This window comes from Siphateles boraxobius, unplaced genomic scaffold (assembly GCF_051911475.1).
Source record: "Siphateles boraxobius isolate OS27281-9 unplaced genomic scaffold, OSU_SipBor_1 32, whole genome shotgun sequence".
Taxonomy (NCBI): Eukaryota; Metazoa; Chordata; class Actinopteri; order Cypriniformes; family Leuciscidae; genus Siphateles; species Siphateles boraxobius.
In genome coordinates this window covers 2,166,112-2,177,736 of record NW_027508942.1, presented here as the reverse complement: position 1 = coordinate 2,177,736, position 11,625 = coordinate 2,166,112, and the positions used below count along the sequence as shown (strand labels likewise).

At 35.1% G+C, this 11,625-nt stretch overlaps 1 protein-coding gene and 1 long non-coding RNA gene across 2 annotated transcripts; one reads left to right on the top strand and one right to left on the bottom strand.

Annotated features, from left to right (window-relative positions):
• Positions 1–1,190: 1,190 nt before the first annotated feature.
• LOC143700946 (uncharacterized) lies at positions 1,191–4,290 on the bottom strand. Its single transcript, XR_013189686.1, has 3 exons — positions 4,149–4,290; positions 3,208–3,452; positions 1,191–1,807 (listed from the first exon to the last, which is right to left on the bottom strand). It is a non-coding gene; the product is annotated as an uncharacterized LOC143700946 (long non-coding RNA).
• Positions 4,291–5,235: 945 nt separating this feature from the next.
• Positions 5,236–9,333, top strand: lmo2 (LIM domain only 2 (rhombotin-like 1)). Its single transcript, XM_077194496.1, has 3 exons — positions 5,236–5,799; positions 7,729–7,944; positions 8,735–9,333. Exons 1-3 carry the CDS (start codon positions 5,759–5,761, stop codon positions 8,955–8,957), a joined length of 480 nt encoding a protein of 159 aa, XP_077050611.1. The 5' UTR covers positions 5,236–5,758; the 3' UTR covers positions 8,958–9,333.
• The last annotated feature ends 2,292 nt before the right edge of the window (positions 9,334–11,625 follow it).

Here is an 11,625-nt window from a genome sequence, read left to right as displayed (position 1 = left end):
TGCCTGTGGCCAACTTACGTGTATATGCAGGTTATCATAACGATTACAGCGAGTAATCAATATACAACAACAGCACAATAAAGATGATTTATGGCACGTATAAGCAAGAGTCGCGAAATGATATAAAATACTAATAATTTATTCAGTTTAAAAGCAGGCACGCGCTGACCTCATATGGTTTTGTCACTGAAAGCGTGTGAAAACGAACTGGATGACTTTATAAAAAAAAACGTGTAAAGGAGAATAAAACAGATTGTTAAAAATTTTAAATAGTTGTATTTTATTGTGGTTGTGTTTTATTTTATTTCGCTGATAAATAACAAGTATTTCTAACATGTTAAATCATCACCCCTTGGCTTCAACAACTCTTTACTCTGTTACTGGTCTCTTAAAATAACCAAAACAAATTCTACGTTACATCATTAGAAGAACACATTTAAAGGGATATTCAAAAATTAAAATTCTGTCTTCATTTACTCACCCTGAAGTTGTTCCAATCCTGTGTGAATTTCTTTCTCTGCAGAACCCAAAAGAAGATTTTTAGAAGAATGATTTTAACCAGACAGTTGATGGACCCCATTGACTTCCATAGAATGGGGAAAATACTATGGAAGTCAATGGGGATCAGTAACTGTTTGGTTACCGACATTTTTTTAAATATCTCCTTTTGTGTTCAGCAGAAGAAATAAAATCATAGAGGTTTGGAACAACTTGAGGATGAGTAGCTAAATTATGACAGAATTTCCGTTTTTTTAACTAACTATCTCTTTAAACGACCAAAACAAATTCTGTTAAATCATTAGAACACGTTTATTTATTGTAAATCAAACTATCGGTCAGCAGATGGCACCAGATATATTCAGGTAAATGCAGTCACTCGAACACGAAATTTCTTTTCAGCCACCATCTAAACAGGAAAACCAAACATGCAAAAATAAAATCAGGAGGTAAATGCAATAAATGATTTAAGAAAGATGAATAAGGGCATTAATATGTAATCATTCAAATTTTCTCATTTATTTGTATTGGGTTAAGCATATGTAATTGCATAATAAGGCTATTGATTCATGCAAAATATATTTTCAAGCTTTTGAAGCATTTTTATTCCTTAAAAGAAGGTTACAAGTTTCCCATTCTTTACAAGAAATTCATATTGCAGAACTATGTATGTTTTCATCTGCCTTTTTCCAGTGCAATTTATTTAATAATTTGTAAGCAAGCTTCGGTTTATTTCTGTAAAACTCAGTGTCGTAAAGTAAAACAATGTGAATGCAGTGCCATGAGGTTTTGTTTGGCAAATACAGGAAGCAGTTAACATGGTTGCTCTGCTCTTTGATAAAGCTGTTCTATTGAAAGGGTGTTTTCTTTCAGGAATAATACTGATTAGAAGAAGATCTCATGGGAGAATGAAGCTCCCTTTCAACGAGTGACTCATTTCCGCTCTCTGTTGTGTTTAGTAACAGCAGCAGCAGTCCTCAACTTAAACATTTAAAGTCCTTTAATGCCTCTTTCAATGACACATGGGCATCTCCTTTGATCACTGATCATCCTAAGTTGAACTAATCACTGTCTTCTAGTCACAGCAATGTCCAAATAAGAGTGTTCACACACAAGATTCTCAAAAACAAGCCAACAATATAAGCTGAGATTGGACAGGAAGCAGTAGCCTAGCTATTGCTGTTCCAGAATATACGCTATCAGAGAGTCAACAACACATCCAGGCTCTATCCTTACAGGAAATACGCCGTAAGTGATTACTCAGCCTGTGATGGTTCATATTCCCAGAATTCCAAAGGCAGCCTGGACCCTAATTAAAACAGAGCATGCAAACACATATATGAGTTTTGTTATTGAGTAACATGGCAAGAATCAGTCAGTTCAATGGCATTTCCTATTAGGGCTGGACTTAATAAATCAGTCAACTCTTGCAGGCACAAAGTAGGACTCTAGGAGGCTGATCTCTAATATTCTCAGTTCTGGTTAATCATTATGAAGATTCTGTTGCTGGTTCCCTTGCAAATTATCATCAAGTTATCAATACTAACACTATAGCTTATTTCAACACTGTCACTGTAGGTTTGGAATTTGTGTCAACATTTTAATAGATGACTAAGTGAATTCTGGTAACCCATCAGTGTTAATTATTTGTAATAAAAGCAGATATTTCCATGAAAAATTAATAATCCATGATGAAATATCTTTTTCAAAACGTCTTGTGCAACAACCAACTCTTGGCTTTAATTCTGGGTTGAATGTTACAGGGACAAATCAAATCACATTTGATTTTATGCTATAAAAAGTGGTTGATATTCATTTAAAAAAAAACACACATTTTTATTTTGATTGTTTTCTTCTCAGTATGCCAAAAGGCAGTCTTTTAAATAAAACTTTAAATAAATCCAGGCTCAAAATACCACCATAGACAATGGGAGGCCACTAGGGGGTTAATGTCCCCTAATATTCAGATTGCTAATCTTAATCAGTATGACATTTCTATGGTCGATTGCCAATTTACTCCCAAACTTAAATATGTGGTTACAGCTTAAAGTGTAAATAGTAATTTATCTATTATGCTACATCATTTCAATACTGCACAACTGTTGGAAATGCATACTCAAACTTTTAATTGACTGGAGTTTCCCTTAGTGTACCTTGTAATAAACCCGATATTTAAAAGGAATAAACCATAAAATATAAACCTGTTTGTAGTAATTATGAGTTGAATGTAACACTGTCAGTGCAAGATGGCAAAATAGAAAATATCCATTCATCCCACCACATTCACAGTAAATATTTTCTACTATTTTCCCCTCCATTTCACATTTGAAATGTTATGGTATTTTGATGTCAGTAAAAGCAAAACAGTTTGATTTTTGTGCTATAAAACATAACATTTGGGACATGCAATTGTTTATATTCATATGGAAAAACAAACATTTAAATAAATAAAATGAATGTTTAATTGTAATTGTTTTTTTTAATTGAAGGTAGCATAAAACATTTGAACTCATTTTAAATTTATTTCAGTCATAGTCTCACTTTATTTTAGCATATTTAGCTGTGGCTCTGAGATTTTCATGGTTCTCTTTGCACAGAGGAAATATTGCATGCATGACATGCATCATTTTTAGAAAATAGCTATCTACAAGATGCCATTAGCCATGTTGATGTTCACTTCATCCCTAACCATTTTTGAAGGAAACCTACCCTGAGTTAAGAAAGCTTTTCCTGCCAAGTAGATGAGCTGACAGTCAGTGGTTTCCGAGGCGCTGTATCAAAACCCCTTCCTCTATCAAGGGGGCCATCTGGAGTTATCCAACCAATCAGAGTCCAGCAGGGTGATCAAGTGAAACGAGTCATGGCTCACGCCACCCCTGCCATGGTTCATCTGTGCTCATTTCCTGTACATCCTCTGGGTTTGCTGTGTCCAATCCACAGGAAACTGTGGACGCCTTACACACAATGTTTAACAGTTATTAAAAAACCCGAAAACTGTCGTTTTAGTAAATGTTTCAACATCTGCATTCTTGGGTAATCTGTTTCCCTAAAAATTGTATATAACTATAAGTAAAAAAAATAATAAAAAAAAAAAATTTTTTTATATATATATATATATATATATATATATATATAGGCTGTCTGTGTGTGTGTGTGTGTGTGTGTGTGTGTGTGTGTGTGTGTGTGTGTGTGTGTGTGTGTGTGTGTGTGTGTGTGTGTGTGTGTGTGTGTGTGTGTGTGTGTGTGTGTGTGTGTGTGTGTGTGCACAATCTTAAAATAAGATTATGGATCCATGCAGCGCAGAATATAAGTTTCTTTATGGTGGAAAATGATTTCTTAGACTTTTAAATGTTGTTCAGAATAATATGAAAAATGCGTTTTTAAGAACTGATCATTGAAACTTTGGGGAACCTAAAATAGTTTTTCACTGTGAAAAGAAAAAACATTTTTGGAACATATATGTACAAAAAAATGTTTCCATTGAACTTAAAATGTGTTGGCTAATGAACAAAAACTAATGAAAAAAGAAAGAAAAGATTTTGGACACTCAAATAAGCATTGTCTCTCGCAACATTGTTACAAAGATGAAATGAAGTTTGCTTGAGTTGTAAGTCAGAAGGGTATATCATAGCTGAAGGGCGATCACTGACCTCTCTTCGGGGATAAACTGGCACATCTTTTGGCTGAGCTGCTGCTACTAATCACTGATGTTGTCTGGGACCCATTCAGTGTCCCAACAGTGTTGAGCGGGGTGTTTTATCTCGTGGCCCAGTAATGCCGCTGACACTGCCCGAGCAGCTCTGCCAGGAGATAAGAAGAGTTTACCCCAACGACATCCAGCAGAGATGAGCCTGAGCCTGAGATACATCAGTAAACGCTTCATTTGCTCTGTTAGCTTCATGGCAATTACAGATGAATGTGTTTACATACGATTATGACGTGTAATGAAAGTCAATTATTGTATTGGCTCGTAGGTTATATCTTGCCTGGAAAAAAATATTTTAAAGATTTGCTAAATTATTGGTAGCACTTTATTTTACAGTCCTGTTTCCCATGTAGCCCACATACTTAGTAAATACAATAACTGGGTATATAGGTACTAACCCTGAACATACTTCTAAACCTAACTTTAACCCATTATATTACCCAGTACTAGGTAACACTATACATAAGTGCATGTACTGTAAAATAAAGTGCAATAGTTATTTTTAATACGCTTTTCAGCTAAATAAAAAAAAAATACAATTGTAAACATATTTAAACAATCATGAAACAAATAAATAGAAAACGTGCACGTAAAAACACGTTTTTGTCTTTTAAATAAATATATAACATGCATAACTTGTCTCAAGCTTGAATGCGTGCTAATTATTGTATTAGTATAATAGCTTGGAGAAAATAATTACATTGAATTAGAGTTCTGATCTTTTAAACCAACATAGTTTACATCTACATTTAATTATTGACATGCAATATTGTGACAACTAGCCCCGGACTCCCTCTATTACAGGTAATTATGTTCCAGCTGTGTCCTTGTCATTTGGTCAACATTATCGCTCTAATGTTAATTACATGGCGATGTGTTTCCAGCTGAGCTGTCCCCAAATCTCTTTATTGTTTAGATCACAGGTAGGCTAGCCTATATTTGACGAGGACTAGGAGTCTGGCTGTTTGAGCTCGTGACCCCTCCAGTCACGAGGCGTCGGGTTTATAATTGACTGTAGCGCATGATGGAGCGCTATTTCCTCTCATTGTCGAGCCGTCGTGAGCAGGAAGTCGGAAAAGAAAGCAGAAACTGAGGGGGCAGGGCCATTTAAAAATACCTGCTCCACTACAATAACGGGACCAGCGACAGACAGCAGTCTTATGGGACAGTTGCACAGTAGAGGAGACACGCTTGACCTAAACACGATATTTATCACGCAGTGCAGTTGCACTGGATGAATTAAACAACGCGTCTGCTTGTGACCACGTATTATTCTATAACAACATACAGCATGAGGAGTGAATGCTTGGAGACAGGAATCTGATGTATACAGCAGAAGAAGCTAGATTGGGTGCACGTATACATAATGTGTGCTATAGGCTAGCTGTTGGTCTTTAGTGCACTCAGAAGGCAGCAAGCAGGTGCATCTCTGAAGCGTTCATCCAGCTGGACGTTGATGGCCATTTAGCACCGCAGACTGCGAGTGTGGGACATAGTTAAGTGGAAAGCGCGCATATATTAAATGAACTGAATTATTCCTGAACCATATTTAATATGGCATCTACAATTGAACGGAAAACACTGGATGCGAATGAGTAAGTAAGAAATTAATCTTATTGTGTATAGGTTTCCATATTTTTGATATATATATATATATAATTAATTAGTTTGATTGTATGATATATAAACAACACGACAACTAAAATTAGCGCACTATTAGGGTAAAGTGGGGGAAGATGCCCCCCTTAAGAACAATATTTTTTAACCTGTAACATATTTAGATATAAGTTTAGCATGTGCAGGATGATGATGCATCAGCCAATGTGTTATTATAGGAAATAAATAGACACATTTGCTAGTTGTTATAGAACAAATTGTAAAATTATTCAAAGATGCCCTGGGGTAAGATAAGCCCCCTGGCTAAACTTTTATAGAATGTAATTACTTATGATATAATTCGTATATATAGGCTATAAATCAATGTAAAATACATTAACTATTCTAATTATAATAAAATAAATAAACTATAAATAACTATTTAATTTTGGCAGTTTATTTAACCAGTGTCAAAGCATAAACTCAGTAGGCCTATAAGATATTCATCTGAAAGGTAAAATTATTTTGTGACTTTTATAGGCATGTGAATATTTACATATTTAATTACCCATATTTTAATTGAAGATGTCATAATAGCAACACTATAAATAGAAATTGAATGATTTCCCTCAAGTAAACTATAGATTTTAATGAAAGCATGTCTGAAATGTACATGGTTCATCATGGAAATACTTAATAATAACCCGTTTATTATTACATTTAAAAATAATGACACTAACAACACGCCACTCTGGGCCTTCAGTGACAGATCTGGGTGGCTCGTCTTACCCCAAGGGTAAAATATTATATTTTTTTACTTCAAAATAAAAAAATACTTTTACTCCACAAATCTAAAAAGATTAATGTGTACACGAATCCCTCATTAACAAATAGACACACAACGTTGATATTCAACAAAATGGTTTCATAGATCACTATTTTCCAGAGATACAAAATTAGATCAATTAACCTCAAAATTGATTCAGTATACTAAATCTCACATTCTCACAAATATTCAGATGAAATGAAGAAAAAAATAATAATTAGTGTAGTCATTCATCAAAAGTGCTGAGATGAGATCTTGTTATCCATGGTTAAGAGAAAAAAAATTAAGGTGGGTGGCTCATCTTACCCTGACTTACACTATTTTTTTATGCGGACTGTAAATAGACACAGCTCAATTTTGTGTGTGTGGCCTAGTAAACCCTACATTATGGGGACAAAATGTCACAAAAAAGATGGCAATATTCAAAAATCCTTGTCCTTGTGGGGATATTTTTTTGGTCCCCGTTAGGAAAACCGCTTAAATCATAAGTGATGTTTCTTGAAAATGTAAAATGCAGAAAGTTTTTGTGTATTTTAATGATTTAAATCTTAACAGGCCTACATTTATATCCTTTCAATATCATAGGCTACTAAATGTGGCACTCATATCTGTATCATGAAGTGTTTTACTTGCTTCCTTCAATAAAGCTTTCACGCATACATCCTCAAACGCCTCTGGTCATGTGACTAGAAAATGTTCACATTAAATCAAAACCGTGTGTACTTTTGCTTATGCATAATAATTCTCTATAAAATGCATCCGGAATTCATTTCAAACATTTAGTCACAAATGTTAACCATGGGAATATGGGCTAATTTAAATGTGCAGTGACCCAAAGCACCACATTTGCCTGCTGCACTAAACACTTTTCTCCCTCGGGATCACGTGTCAGTGGTTACAGCTTTGGCAAACGGTTATTTATAAAACAAATGTAGGTACATCTAAAATAAAAAAGTAGAGCATCTGCTTGCCATTTTTAACTATATGGGACACACCTATAGCATACTAACCGGTATGTTTTTATAGTGTTTTAAAAAAAAAGTAGTCTACACACTAGTGACATCTGGTGTTCATAATAGAGCATCGCATGTTTGATCCACAGGGAACCCGTGGATGAGGTGCTTCAGATGCCGCCGTCGCTGTTGACCTGTGGCGGCTGTCAGCAAAGCATCGGGGACCGGTTCTTCCTCAAGGCCATCGAGCAGTACTGGCACGAAGACTGCCTGAGCTGTGACCTCTGCGGCTGCCGCTTAGGGGAGGTGGGCCGCAGGCTTTACTACAAACTTGGCAGGAAGCTGTGTAGGAGAGACTATCTCAGGTAAGACGTGCAATGAGCATTTGAAGTCGGCATGAAACGGAAGTTGCGATGTTTTCTTTTCTATTGTGACATGTATCAGGCTTCAAAAACTAGAAACAATGTAGGACGGGAATTAATTGGATGGTTGTGGTTTGCTATTGGTTGATTTCATGTGTGTGACGGGTTGCCCCGCCCTCACGCCAGTAAACACGTCATCAGAGAAGAGATGTTGTAAGGAGGGGAAGTTATTTTGATTAAAGATTATGAGGGCAGGCACATTCATTTTAAAACAATAGTGATGTGCACTTTATAACAATGCGGTATTCCATAAAAAAACAGTTATGTTATGGCGACTGAAAGATCATTATTGCAAATCATATTTTACATGTAATAAGTAAATAAATAAACATGAATTACAGGCATGTGTCTGTATTCCCTGGATAAAATGAATGTTCTTGTGAAGCATAAGTTCTTTAAGCGTACGTACTTAAAGGGGTACAAAATTAAAATTTTGTCATTTACTCACCCTCAAGATGTTACAAACCCAGATGAGTTTCTTCTACACAAAATAAGATATTTTGAAGAATATGGGTAACCAAACAGTTGATGACTTAAGTACATTGACTTCCATATAGGGAAACATAATAACATGGAAGAATTTTATGATCTCTTTATGAATGCAAAACAATCCCTCGCCCTGTTCAGGCCCTGTTATACACAAACAGTTTCACTTTAATTTAACATGAATAGTTGGTATGTGACTACCTATTACCTTTCAAGTGTGTGAATAAGTATGTTTTCTTCTCTGCAGGCTGTTTGGTCAGGACGGGCTCTGTGCTTCCTGTGAAAAGAGGATCCGGGCCTTTGAAATGACCATGCGTGTCCGTGACAAAGTCTATCACCTGGAATGCTTCAAATGCGCTGCCTGTCAGAAACACTTCTGCGTGGGAGATCGCTACTTGCTCATCAATTCAGACATTGTGTGTGAGCAGGACATTTTTGAGTGGACCAAACTTAATGGCAGCATGGTATAGTGTTCTGCTTAAATCATTAACTAAATGTAACATCATGTCAACATTTGCTACAAACCCTTTACTTCAAAACTAGAAGGAAAAAAAAGTGACTTATCTTTCTGGCTCCAGAAGCCACCCGCCATGCATGTATATCATCTCTGTATTTTTTATTTAAACTTGAGATAAATAACCACCAGCAACATGAACTTGATTTTCTATTAGTGTATTTTTTTAAAACGGCTTAAATACAGTTTCTGATGTTAATTGCAATAAAAGCTGATTCCCTTTGCTACTTTCACAGAAAGTTAAGAGATGAATTATAGTGTTATTTGTAACACAACTGCCATAAAATGTGAAGACATCTTTCTTAGAGCCTGAATAAACAAAATTACTCTAACTCTGGATTTTTTCCCCTCAACCAAACGGATGTGAAGCAAAATGGAACCACTGACTCTGTATACACAGGAGAGACACTCGCTTGCCAATAACAACACATTAAAAGACAACAAGTAATATATTATATTTAAAATAGACACTAAAAGCAATAAATGATTAATATTTTAATGAATTGCTGCATGTACACTTTTTGGTGTCTGTAAAAACTTTTTTTATGTTTTAGAAAGAATGCTCACCAAGTCTGCATTTATTTAATCAAAAATACAGTAAAAATAATAGTATTGTGCAATATTATTACAATTTCATATAATGGTTCTCTATTTGAATATATTTTAAAATGTATGATGCAAAGCTGAATTTTCAGCATCATTACTCCAGTCTTCATTGTCACATGATCCTTTATCCATAATCATTCAAATATGCTGACATGGTGCTAGAGAAACTTTATTATTATCAATGTTGAAAACAGTTAGGGTCTAATACATTTGTAGAAACCATGATACTTGTTTCAGGATGATTTGGTCAAAGGAAAAGTATTTATTTGAAATAGAATGTTAATGTAAAATCTTTTACTGTCACATTTGATCAATTTAATGCATCATTGCTAAATAAAATTATTAGTTTCCTTCAAAATTGCAGACCCCAAACTTTTGAACCAGTTATTTTGACATTATTAAAGTTATTTTTTTACTAACTTTCTGTACTTTAAATTATGCATTTAAGAAATGCATTTATCCCTGCTTAATTCTATAAAGTGGTAAATCGATGGGGAAAAAAGGAGTCTGGGTAATCTCCAAAGCACATGGTCCAAAACCATAAATTTAATAATTATTTTTTATATATATAATTTTACAGGATTTTTTTTTTGTCCATGGTCATCGTTCTCTTGGATATCAAAGGGCCAAAAGTGCCCATATATATATATACATATATAAACTCATACATGTCGACAGGCAGACTAATTCAGAAGCAGTGCAAACATGACAGTTATACTCTAAAAAGCTATTTATATATAATCTGTCCCCCTGAAAAAAACTTTTGTAGAGTAATATAATGTAGGTTACTCAGGCCAATTCAGTCATGTTAGATCATATTTTTTATATCAATCCAGTTTAGGAAAATGCTCAGATTATGCACTTCACTTAAGTAAACCACCAGTTCAATTTGAGAAATGAGAACAACTGGTCAGATATAATCACATCAGCCAACTTTAGGTTTGATGCTATAAAGAGAAGGTTCTCATTTACATCCAGTCATTTAACAGTTCAAAAGACTTGAAGCAGTGACTAATCCACCACCAAAAAACTCCCCAAAAAAGGTCACAGGGTTCAGGAGACCTGCATGAGGGGGGAAGCGACCAGACTTGGAACACATCTGAAAGCCAAAGGTTCTAAACAGAGGTTCTAAATGATGGTGTTTTCAGCTTTAAAAGAGTTCCGATGCTGAGCTTTACCAGAAACCAGTGTTGAGCCAGTCTTAACAGAGCATCAGTGAACCTGGCTTGGGTGAACGGACCACATCCACTCCACATGTAACAGACATTTTTTGTTAGTTGAACCTCCTCTGTTACAGTATGTGCCTCCACTCATTCACAAATAAAATTAAAACAGGCCACCATGCCACTGATGGAAATTGTGTGACAATCAATAGGTCTTGCAGCTGCTGGAAGTTGTGTTGTTCGTAAAGCTCTTGATCCTGGCATTGGTGTTCTCGCTATGAACAGAGGGGGGCGACAAATATCCAAACAAATGGGCATTAACACACAAAAGACAGCGTGTAACATAACGTGCATGGCATGTAGGCTATATGATTAACATTAAGTTTCCATTAATTTTGTATCTGAGTTTACTAGAAATTACATTAAATTTGGTATAATGATTGAAGATGTAGGCCTACACTTTTTACTGATTTTTTTTTTGTTTAAAAAAAATCTTAAATGTTAGTTCCTCAAAACAAAGTAATTTTTTTGTACAAATAAAACATTGTTACTGTAAATTTACTGTAAATCATTGTTACTGTAAACCAAGAACCAATGAGGTTTGTTCTCGTGTGTCAAGCAGGTTCGGTTGAGCTCCTGAAGCTTAAAAGCCTAAATGAAATCTGTTCATAAAGTTTTCAAGACTCTTCAGAAAATTGGGACTAAACCGCTCAATTAAATTTAATTAGTTTTAAGTAATTAATGACAGAATTTTCATTTTTGGGTAAGCTATCCCTTTAAAAGGGCTATATTCAGAAAACATTTAACCCACCTTGACTACTTATTGCTCGTGCTCGCGTAACGCAAGAGACCGTG

Excerpts from the sequence above, each read along its gene's own strand:
- lmo2 (XM_077194496.1), top strand. The coding sequence starts at position 5,759 with ATGGCATCTACAATTGAACGGAAAACACTGGATGCGAATGA. Across the intron at positions 5,800-7,728 it reads AAAACACTGGATGCGAATGA|GGAACCCGTGGATGAGGTGC; the intron begins GTAAGTAAGAAA and ends TTTGATCCACAG. Across the intron at positions 7,945-8,734 it reads TGTAGGAGAGACTATCTCAG|GCTGTTTGGTCAGGACGGGC; the intron begins GTAAGACGTGCA and ends TCTTCTCTGCAG.